The 12,277-nt window shown below is 42.1% G+C and overlaps 1 protein-coding gene across 4 annotated transcripts in view; it reads right to left on the reverse strand.

Moving 5' to 3' along the window:
- The window catches only part of LOC131676652 (glycerol-3-phosphate acyltransferase 1, mitochondrial), a 34,398-nt gene that overhangs the window by 651 nt on the left and 21,470 nt on the right, over positions 1-12,277 (reverse strand). For 3 of the 4 annotated variants that reach the window (XM_058955872.1, XM_058955871.1, XM_058955869.1), the window contains exons 3-8: positions 12,121-12,231; positions 2,024-2,359; positions 1,493-1,963; positions 1,144-1,439; positions 407-1,079; positions 21-351 (exon numbers count right to left, since the gene is read on the reverse strand). In XM_058955872.1, coding sequence (XP_058811855.1) covers positions 21-351; positions 407-1,079; positions 1,144-1,439; positions 1,493-1,963; positions 2,024-2,359; positions 12,121-12,231 — 2,218 coding nt within the window. The remainder of the gene's footprint in view (positions 1-20; positions 352-406; positions 1,080-1,143; positions 1,440-1,492; positions 1,964-2,023; positions 2,360-12,120; positions 12,232-12,277) is intronic. The other variant, XM_058955870.1, reaches the window with a different exon arrangement.

Consider the following 12,277-nt stretch of genomic DNA (forward strand, 5'->3'; position numbering starts at 1 on the left):
TAAACATTGCGTCTGCTTACCGTATTTACATTCGCCCCGCTCGACGCGGTTGGTTATTTCCTTAATGCACAGTTTAATAAAATCTCCTTCGACCATTCCATTGCCACCGACCAGCTTGAGCAAACAGAATGCAACGGCCGCATAGGTGCTGGTGAACGGTGCCAGCACCGATTGTAGCACTATCCGATCGCAGTGCTTCTCTGCCGGCAGATATACTCTAACTACATCCACTTGCTCGACGTCATTTTCGCCGAAATAATCGTCCTCACTGCTCACCCCATCGTCTAACTCTTCCAGCTCAAGACGAGCCGCTATTCGGCGGGCGTGATGTTCTTCCTCAGTATAGTCAACCTAATCGATTGATAAAATCAATTATGTTGAAAAAAAAAGAAACCGATCAACTAACCTGCGGTTGAGACAGCAACTCCTCCATGCACAACTTGTCAAAGCAGTCTTGCAGCAATGTCTCCATATTCTGGCACGGTTTAGACAGAATGAATTCGTACAGTAACAGATCACAAAATTCCAGACAGGTATGGAATAGTTGCTGCCGGCCAATACTGACATCGTCGGTAGTTTGCCCAAGTTCCTGCTGGCGCCGTTCCGCTTCTCTCCTCAACAGGGTGGCGCAGGTGATTACGATTGAATCCATGGCAAAGTGCGGAATTAAACTATTCGAGTAGTAGGATAATTCGATCACATTCGGAACCATCGTTACCGGTTTGATGAACATCTGAGTGCCACGCTTTTCCTTCGTGACAAGACCGGGACCGAGCAGATCTGCTGCGTATTTTACAATATCCTCCGACTTTCCGGTGAAACCCAAATCGCGACAAGATGAGTTTAGAATAACGCGCAGTTCCTCCAGCGCTTCCGACAGGATGGACAGTGGAGCACCATCGCGGAAACGGTTTAGCAGTAGAAAGGCCAGAGCATTGGTAGTCATGACAGAAGTGGCCTTGGCACAATCGTACACTACATGACGTGCGATACTGTCGACCAGTGTTCGCTGTTCGTGTTCTTCCTGGACGACGTCCGTGCCGAAGAGAGATGAGGAGGAGGGTTTGTGCTGAAGACGTCTAAAAGAAAAATGGAAATTGATTTCGTACACTCGTACGGGAGTCAGGGAAGAATGCCAATTACCTCATTTCCGCTGTAGGAGTTACAAGGTTTTCCGATTTGCGAAGAGATTTGACCAGCTCGTTAAGCGAGAACGGTTCGTTGAAATCGATACGCATTAAACCGTAGCCGGATTTTAGAACTTTCATGATACCGGAAGCTGCCGAAGAAAAACTCTCCGGTACCTTTTTCTGTCCCAACTGTTCTCGTACAAAGTTTCCGTCGACTAGCTTTTCATAATTGATCGAAACCGGAACCAACAGGGCATCGGAGATGGTTTCGTCGTGCAGGGCATCCACAAGTACCGATAGGATCCCGCTCTAAAAAACGGTGATTAGTAGTAATTGTAATAAAATTAGTATTCAATTATTACCTTTGGCATACAAGGTTTTCCCGTACGGGTCCGACCTCCCTCGATGAAGAATTCTACGTTGTGCCCGGCAGTCAAACATTTTTGCATATAGGTATGCAAAATAGCCCGATAGACATGATCCTTTTTCCCGGTTATCGGATCGATCTTTCGTTTGATGAAGAATGCACCATCATAACGCAGAATGTTACCAAAAACGGGAATGCGCAAATTGTCTCCTCCGGCCACCAGAGGACACTTGATGTCGTTGTTAAGTAGGATAAAACTGACCATGATGTAGTCCAGGTGGGACCGGTGCAATGGAAGAAAAATCAACGGAATATCAGGATTTTTTGCAATCGCTCGCTTGATCATGTCGATCTGTCCAGGATGAGCTGCCACGCCGGAGATGAAACATGGTAATAGCTTGTACAGTACCCACGATGTGATACGCAGTACCAGATCCGACAGTTTCGATCGCATACCGATTAAGATCTAACGGGTAATTTGAATATTAAAAAACACATCCGAAAATAATATTATGATTTTCCTCACCTTTTCTGCCCGTTTCTCATGAGCCTTCAGCGCTTTGCTGTAGAACGCATCCTCATCGAATGAATCATCATTCTCATCAGCGCCCAGTTCTTGACGCTTCTCGTTCACCGATTCCGTAGCAGCAATTTCCAACGCTTCCTGGACTCTTTCTTCACCCAGTACCGCACCGGCAACTTGTGGATAGTTGAATTTGACCACGCGGGCAGCCTGTGCCAAATGGGGACACCAGACGCCCCAATCCAGCGAGGAGCTGTTGGTTCGACGGCCAGCATGTGTCGTAACGCGCAGAATATCGATCGCGCTACGACGACGTTCCAACGAGTCGAGCTGGGGTTGCTTTTAGAGTGGAATGAAAAGTGGAGAAAAAGGTTCAAGATTAGATAAAATATTTTACTCTTAGCGTGCGCAAGGTCGCGACGAGGGACGGTACCCATTCACCGAGAGGATAGATACGATCCGCACTGATAACACCGTTATTGACGAACATTTTGGGGGAATTTCACGAGATCGACGATTGTGTCACAGATATTCTTTGGGAACTTTTTGTCTTTTTTGATTCTCCGGTGATAATTTCGATTAATATTTTTGACTATTTATACTACACACAAGTTGTAGAATTGGACGTAGCGACGGATTACGCGTGACACGGCACACAAAGCAGAGCGTGAAATGTGTGTGACTGAACGTCGTTGTAGACTTTCGCGCAGTCGCTCTCCGGGCTGTTTGTGTAGAGCACCCGGACTGCCGTGCTACAATGCAACACACCGGCAATGCGGGATGTGTGGCAGTTGATCAAATAAACGGCGTAGGCAGCTAGCATTGCCTGCACACGGCGTTGATGACATGCAGTTGTTGTGATGGCGATGCGTTCTAATGTAAGTGCGATGTGCTATCTACCAAGCGATGGATAATGATGTATCATGCTATGGGTCAGGGCGGTTCTATGCAATGTGGAAAAATACTCTTTTACATGCAGTAAAATTAAGGCATTCACAACATAAACGGTACGGAACGTTTTAATGTATGGAACGTGTGAACTTCAACTTATCCCAAAGGAACGGTGGTTGACGTCGTCTGAATCGGGCTTAAGATTCCAAAATTTTATTAAATTTTGATATGACTATATAGAATCGCAGTAGGCAGTTGTGGTCAGGATAAGTTCATTTGTTTACATCATGGCGTTACTAGAATAAGTGCACCGCTAATCAATCCTGCACGCTCGCAATGAAAATTCCGAATTATCCGCTCGTGTGTGATGATGTCCTGAAACAATTTGGTGAACGATTAACAATCTTCTGTCCCGCCTGGGATAGAAACGCAAAAGCAGCTAGAAGCTGAAAATCATTCGAAAGGTACTCTTTTCAGTCGGAGCCCAAAATTGCCATCAGAGGAAGCGAGGCAGAAGGATGTCGTAATCTTATGTCGAGAAATTAAAATAGAGGTCTGGTTTGAAACGCATTTATGCTAAAATCTGGATAACAAAACAATGAACGTCCATTGAAGGTTCTGGAAAATCGTGGAGGCAGAATTTGGCGAGGCATATTAAAGTCGAAAACTGGAGCGACCCGGTTGAAAATCCTTTGTAGGCCAGTAATGGTAATCGGAGCATAAGGTTATTACGCGTTGTTCGAGGTGCGATGTGTTCATCTGTTCCAAGATATCTGGACAATCCCGATGACTTTACGAGGTCATCTGGATTGTCCATATATCTTGGAACAGATTAATCCAACATCAGAAACGAACAAAGCCCTTGCTGTATCCTTTCGAACCAAGCAGGGATTCCAGATGAATCAGCTGGCACCGACTTTCGAAACTGCGCCGCTGGATAGGATCTCTCCACGGCAGTCTACCAAGCGAAAAACGTAAAAAGCGTAGGTGCACTCCACAGCAATACTCCAGGATTGTTCGCGACAAAGAGCAGTACAGCTTTTCGAGACATAAATATTCGTAAAATTTTTGGCAATCCTGAAGATACATCCCAGCATTTGTGTAGGAGACGTGCTGTTTAAACGTAAGTTGCGAATCTAATATCAATCCCAGATCCTTCACGTGACTTACGCGTTCAATTTTTGTACACAGTAGAAGGTAGTAAAAACGGGAGCACGTCGTTTGGCATAAGTTCGTTTGGCATAAGTTCATTTGGCATAATGTTCATTTGGCATAACCGTAGGTGACACATACGGTCGTTTGGAATAATGTTCATTTGGCATAATGGTCATTTGGCATAATGGTCGTTTGGCATAATGGTCATTTGGCATAATGGTCGTTTGGCATAATTTGAAATATACATTGAAATCTCTGTTATATTAGGCGTTGACGATGCCTAATGTGGCTACGCCACATCGCTTTAAACGTGGTGCTGTCCGACATCGCTCCGCTCCGTCGGACTTAAACTAGCTGATAGCCCCTATGTTTAAGTAATCCGGGCAAACGAGTGGATCACAGATTCGCTTGCAAGGGGCTGCCGTTCCGACGGGGGTATACAGATTCAAAGAACTGCTCATGTTTGAAAGAAGGAGTCAACTCCTAAGTTTAAGTAATCCGGGCAAACGAGTGGAATCTGTGATCCACTCGTTTGCCCGGATTACTTAAACTTAGGAGCTGACTCCTTCTTTCAAACATGAGCAGTTCTTTGAATCTGTATACCCCCGTCGGAACGGCAGCCCCTTGCAAGCGAATCTGTGATCCACTCGTTTGCCCGGATTACTTAAACTTAGGAGTTGACTCCTTCTTTCAAACATGAGCAGTTCTTTGAATCTGTATACCCCCGTCGGAACGGCAGCCCCTTGCAAGCGAATCTGTGATCCACTCGTTTGCCCGGATTACTTAAACTTAGGAGTTGACTCCTTCTTTCAAACATGAGCAGTTATTTGAATCTGTATACCCCCGTCGGAACGGCAGCCCCTTGCAAGCGAATCTGTGATCCACTCGTTTGCCCGGATTACTTAAACTTAGGAGTTGACTCCTTCTTTCAAACATGAGCAGTTCTTTGAATCTGTATACCCCCGTCGGAACGGCAGCCCCTTGCAAGCGAATCTGTGATCCACTCGTTTGCCCGGATTACTTAAACTTAGGAGTTGACTCCTTCTTTCAAACATGAGCAGTTATTTGAATCTGTATACCCCCGTTGGAACGGCAGCCCCTTGCAAGCGAATCTGTGATCCACTCGTTTGTCCGGATTACTTAAACTTAGGAGTTGACTCCTTCTTTCAAACATGAGCAGTTCTTTGAATCTGTATACCCCCGTCGGAACGGCAGCCCCTTGCAAGCAAATCTGTGATCCACTCGTTTGCCCGGATTACTTAAACATAGGGGCTATCAGCTAGTTTAAGCACAGACTAACAGACATAACACTATGAGGGAATTCCCTCAAGAAACAGCGATCCGACAATTTTCCCAGAACATTAGCTCCACCTTTATTCACAGTCTCAAACACTCATTTGCTAGTGGGTTACCCCTCAGGTTTGGGAACAATTTTTCACTAGTGGTCTATCCCCCATATGCTTGTTCATATGTCAGTGGCGCCATAATTTCAAATGTGGCCACAGTCCCAACTACAAATATATTTAAAAGGACTGTTAAAGCGGGCGAAGCTTTGTTTTTGAGTGTTATGTCTGTTAGTCTGTGGTTTAAGTCCGACGGAGCGGAGCGATGTCGGACAGCACCACGTTTAAAGCGATGTGGCGTAGCCACATTAGGCATCGTCAACGCCTAATATAACAGAGATTTCAATGTATATTTCAAATTATGCCAAACGACCATTATGCCAAATGACCATTATGCCAAATGACCATTATGCCAAATGAACATTATGCCAAACGACCGTATGTGTCACCTACGGTTATGCCAAATGAACATTATGCCAAATGAACTTATGCCAAATGAACTTATGCCAAACGAACTTATGCCAAACGACGTGCTCCCAGTAAAAACAAACCAGGTCTTTTTTTTCGAAACAATGGAATCACCGAGCACTTCTTCGGATTTACAAACATGCGGTTCGAGCTTTACCAATCAGAGATCGTCTACGAAGGGCAGGCATGCAGAATTCAGAACTAAATTAACGTCGTTGAAGTCAAGCAGAAACATCAACGGTCCCAATAGCTTCCTTGGGCTACTCCTGATGACGAAATAAATGTGGATGCCTGACAGTCTCCAATGATAATCAATGCTTCTCGGTCTGTAAGATAGAATCGAAACAGCCGCAACATATCTCTTCATTTTCATAATTCACTTTGTAAAAAGCGGCAGGTAGGTCAGTGGAAATAACGGTTTGATCGCGACGTTCCATACTCTGTTATGTAGGATGGTAAGCATAGCAGGCTAGTCGCAGTCGAACGCCCAGAGGTGATCTTCACTTAGGTACTGCTTGCAGCGAGCCTGAAGAGGTTCCATAATTACCAGCTCGAACAACTTCGAGACAGCACTCAATAAAGTAAATGCGCGGTAATTGTTGGCGTCTGGCTTATTTTTATTTATTTTTTTATTATTTTTTATGGACTGGGAACATGTTCGCGGACTTCCAGCAGGATGAAAAAATGCCTCTGGCAATAGATGCTCTAAAGATGTGAAGTGGCGGAGTCACTAAAACGTTGATGTTTTATTTATTTATTTATTTATATTTCAACATACTTTTAGAGTAAGGGAACACCCTTATAAAATTTCTACAATCGGATTCCACGTTGCTCACCACAATCTTTTTCATGTGGAATAAAAAAAAAATGATATGCTAAAACTAAACACAAATATGAAAACTCTATTCTTAACTTTATCGCTCAGTCCACTCAAGTTAGATCCCTTCATTTAGCCAGGCCATACATTCATGACGGAATCTTGTTGCTGAATTGACAGATTTGATTCTAATTGGAAGAAGATTCCACTGGATGATTGCACGAATAAAAAAAGTACTGTTATAATGTGAGGAGTTATGAGGTATTATAGCAAAGTGACGGACTCTTGTGCTTCTAAAAAGCTGCAACTTGTCGAGGAGATAGTTAAGACCTTTGTGTATAATATTATACAGGGTGACATAGCATCGGAATTGAAAAAAAATCTGTCAAAAGCACATCCCAACAGTTGCCGCTGTATGTGTGTTACGCTAGCGAACCTAGACAAATTGAAAACCCATCGAACACAATGGTTTAATGCTACTCTTAATCGATTATAAGAAACAGCTGAAGCATTTAAAATTAATTCCAAACCATAAGAAAAATAAGGTAATAAAAGTGTTTTAAACAGTTTAACTTTGGTAGCAACATGAAGCATTCCCGCAGTAAGTCTTAAGTGTCGTAGCCCTGCATAGATTTTTATACACTGAGCATTAATTTGAGAATCCCATTCAAGGTTTGATTGGAATATCGCGCCTAGATTGCGAGCTTTGACAACATACTCTATTTTTTCTTTGTCGATAATTATATCCGGCAGCGTGGTGCGAATCTGCCTCCTAGAAATAAACATTGCTTTGATTTTTGACGAATTAATAGGGAGCAGATTACTCATGTGCCTTTTTAAAAGTACTGAAGGTAATCCGTCGAATCCCGGATTGAAGGACGATGTAAGCCGAGAACAAACTCTCGTAATAATCGTTTCGTTGACATCGAAAGCACTAAGAGTTGATTCACGACCGGAACTTGACTAACAGCGAGTTCAATTTGATCATCTGTTAACACATTCGCGAATTTCTCCGAAAATAATCTGCACATATCTTGGGAAGTTGTAACTGTGCTGCCATTCGGAATCTGGGTAAATCCATTGATTCTAGATTACCAAGAAGCAGAAATTTTGGATTTCGTGTAAAAATTATCAATAATTAAGAAATCCTGGAATCCTCGAAACTGTTTGACGGAATAGTGTTTCATGGACTGTAAAAGGTTAGTCTAATTTCCAATCATCACTCTCACTTTTTAGACCTAGTATTCATAAGTGAATGTTTTGTTGTGAAGGTGTCTGATGTTTTAGTACCCCTTGACAATCACCATCCTGCTTTGGAAATTTTGCTGAGTTTTTGTTGATCTTTTCATATACAGCTGGTGGTATCACGTTGCCTAAGCATTCTGCCATGTCGTTGTTCCTTTGGTCCTTAAAGGAAAAGATGTCACCAACTTGACATTTGTGTCCTACAAAATTGGTCTGGCCCCGAGTTTCAACAAAATAGCGTTGGATCATGCGTCATGGCCGCTTGGAATGCTGTTTCGTGAATTCGTGATTTCGTGCTGCCAAAAAAACTGACTCATTCGGTCGGGCTAATTGTTTCCTGGCTCGTTACTACCACAGTGCCCGGACAATATTCTCCAAACGCGGCAAACAACACGCTACGAGTGTATTTTTCAAAATACAAGAGGATTGGGAACAAAGCCTGAGACCTTACTGCCAATAAAAGCATAAGCGTCCCATATTGAAAAATAGCAAGCCGACAAGAACGCTGTTGAAGATTTATATTCTCATTGAGGCTTATGGATGGGACAATCATGTTTTGGTATTTTTTCTATATTTTCGAAACAGACCTGGTAATCTTATTTGTGCATTACGATTCTGTGGTAATACAGAATACAATCCAACAGATGACTCATTTTCGACAAAAATTCATATGGGACTCTTCTACTTTTATGGGCAGTGTTGAATGAAACGATAAACTCTGTTCAACTACTCGGCGATTCATTCACTACCAAGTTGATCGCAATGCCGCTAACAGTATCCGCTCGCATGGTGGCGGCGTTTCTTGTGGTTGTTTCGAAAAACTCTCATCTTTTGTCGAATTACCGAAGTAAGATTCTCTTCTATTGTCTGGATGAAAATTACATAAATTATAAATCCTCTGTAAATTGAAAATTTACAGAGGATTTATAAACTGGTGCTACTTACATACCTCCGGAAAAGCAAGGTGACTGTAATATTGTACAGGTTCATCTTGATGCCATGGAGTACGTCTGTTCTATCGGAGACTTGAACCAACCTAGACTCAACTTCAATTGGATGCGATATATATACAGATTGGAAATCCGGATTTGCTTAGTCTGATTGCTTTTCGAACAGCTCTGGAGTTCCTCAAGGGACTACATTCGGACCACTGCTATTTTCGATATTTATTTACGCCATTGCCTGTATTTTAAGTCCTGGTGGTAAGCTATTTTGCGCTGATCATCTTAAAATATATTTCGTAATTCGTAATCTGACTGCCCGTTGCTGCAAACCGTTCTGGATACTCTCAACGACTGGTGTGAGCGGAGTATCATGGTTTTGTGTATATTGAAATGCAGTGTCATCAGCTTTCGTCGCACTGACGGGAACACCATCCTTTTCATTTCTGGAAATCAGCTACGACGTATTGACTACATGGAAGACCTTGAATTAATGCTGGATTATAAGCTGACTTGCCATCGGCATTTCTCTGCTTCAATCGACAAGACTAACTGGGATTTATGTTTAAAATCTCCGTCGAATTTCGTGATTCATTGAGTTTTAAAGTTCTTTACTGTCCTTTGGCGCGTTCGATGCTAGAAATTTGCAATGTCATCTGGAAACCTTACTTTGCTGCTGGGATCAATGGGATCAAAGGCGTTCAGAGACGGTTTGCGCTGCCATGGAGTCATCCGCAAAACCTGCCACCGTAAGAAGACCGCTGTTAGGTCTGCCACACCCTTACTGACAGGCGAATGATATTACATGCAGTCTTCTTGGTTAAAATACTGCTGCGTAAGTACAATGTTCGGAACTTTTTGATTTTAACCTCGCCACATCTGGGGCCCTATTCTCACAGTCACGTCACCTAGTGACTAGAGGAAAATTTCCTTCTAGTCACCAAGTGACGTTACTGTGAGAATAGGGCCCCTAGATTTCGGAGACGCATTCAACCACACTGGTTTTAAGATATTTCATTAAGGGATCATCCATAAATGACGTAGCATTATATGGGAGAGGGGGAGTTTTGTATTTTGAAATGATGTGTGACGACAGGGGGTAGGGAGTCATGTCATGCTACGTAGCTTTTTTAAAGGGGAATAACTACCATCTTTTTTTATTTTGCGGGGACACAGGGGGGGGGGGGGGAATTACCGTCAAGCTACGTAATTACCAGGGGGTATTTAGAGGTTTGTGACGAAATGCTACGATGGGGGAGGGGGGGGGGGGGGTGTTGAAAATCACTCAAAAATGCTACATCATTTATGGATGGTCCCTAAGACATTAAATGTTATATGAACAAATTTTTACAAATTCAAATTTAGGTTACACTGCGGAGATTACTTTAAAGTACAAGGTAAACGACACAAAAAATTTGAAAATCCTGCGACTAAAACCTAGCAAATAACTAATAGAACATTGAAGAATAAAAAATTAAGAAAGGCAAAAAAGTCATGAACCGATAATCCCGACATCTTCAATATTACCGACCATGGATAGAAAGATTTGATTTGAAAATACATATTGGAACTAAGGGTTCCAAAAATCCTGAGAACTAACAAGTCAGGAATAAAGAAAATCAACGACAAATCAAAGCATCTCAAAATTCAGAGAGTTTTCTATCAGGTTATCAAGGAATATATGAAACAGGAATCTCCCAAAATCTTTTGGATTCTAATAATTAAGAAACGTGGCAACCTAGGACTCCAAGATGAAATTCAGAATTTTGTATATCCTTGAACTAAAAATCCTACAAATAAATGGAAAAATAAATTCGAAAACTTTCCTTTTTTTCCATAAGGTAGTACAGATACATATTTCGTCGAGGTCTTGTTGACTTGTACGATGACTGTTCATACTGGCAGGAAATCAGCAACGCGTCGACGAAATACATATCGATACAGTGGTGGAAATGAAGGAAAATCTTCTCTTGCTATTTTCTACATTCCACCAAAACGCTCCACAATGAAAAATGCTATTACAGAAATCCTGAATTAGCAAAACAAGTTAATCAAGATATCCTGAAGTGCAAGAATCAAGAAATCCGGGAGTCCGCAAATTGTCAATTACTTCAAAACTCAAGGTAAATCTCAAACATAACTTCAATTAAATGTAACAATCAATGAATGTGAATTCGGGAGCTCAGTCAATAAACAGACACAAATCGAAGGGGTGAACTATATCGGTTTTAGAATTCTAAAAAGGAAAATTTTGCATTTTTATACATACACTTGAGCCCACAGTAGCCATGCATTCCATCCTCATGCGTTCTTTGCCGAGTCAATTTTTTCAGTAAGCCCCCATTATTCGTAGCAATGTGATAAAGAGGTAGAAAGAAAAGGCATCTCTATGGACCTAATGTTTTCTCTGTTGATGGAATTACTGTAGACAACACACGCGTCTTAAAGCGGAGTGGGAAAGGTCATGTAGAAAAGTTTGGGTACTACATTCCGTCGCGGAACTTGCCCGCCTGTTTCGACGGACTTCGCAGCTAATTTTTAATGTTCAGGACAATTGCTCGATGCCGATGATCGAGTGCTCCTTCGTTTGTGCTATGCTTATGTACTCACATGACTACGGAGCGTGTCACTAGTATCTGTTGGTTTATCTAATTTACAAATCTAAATTATTTGAAGCGTGGAGATGAGACCTCATCTACAAAAAGTTATTTATAAATCTCATACAAACTCAGTGTGGTACTAGAATTCATAATTCGGTAGATACAGACAGTCTCGCGAATCTAGTTTTCACAAGCCGGCACCCAAGGGTTAGTCTTTATCGCACGCGAATGGTTGCCGGTTTGAATAAGTAATTGAAAGCCCCGGTCCCTCTCTAGTATGATTGTGGTGCATGGATGCATTTAGTGCATTACTGGCTCCGAACGAGCAATTTAGATTGACCACTTAGTGTAACAGGTTGATTGCTTATATTTTATTATCATACTATTTTAGGAAATGCAGCATCCATCTGGTAACCGACAGGATTATAGTAACAATAGGTTCGAAATTTAAGATATGATTTGCTCTACTCGTAAGTGTTTTAATCAAGTATTAATGAATACTATTAGCCAACAGAAAAGTACATTACATTTCTAATAACAGGTCAGTCACCCAAAAGTATGGGTTTCCCAGTCACCAAGCATTATTTTAGACATAATATTTAAACACTAATCAGACCGCCATAATTATGTACAAACTTACGCTCTCTTTCGGCGAACAGAATCGACAGGACAATCCCGACAGCGGTCTATTTTCCAGCTTTATATGGGGTGTGGCCGTCTTCTTCATCTGGTAGAGACTCTCCTCGCGCATCTGAACCATGTTTCGAGATGTTGTGTGTAAACGTGTAGTGGGAGGT

Source organism: Topomyia yanbarensis, chromosome 1 (genome assembly GCF_030247195.1).
Source record: "Topomyia yanbarensis strain Yona2022 chromosome 1, ASM3024719v1, whole genome shotgun sequence".
In the NCBI taxonomy this organism is placed as follows: domain Eukaryota; kingdom Metazoa; phylum Arthropoda; class Insecta; order Diptera; family Culicidae; genus Topomyia; species Topomyia yanbarensis.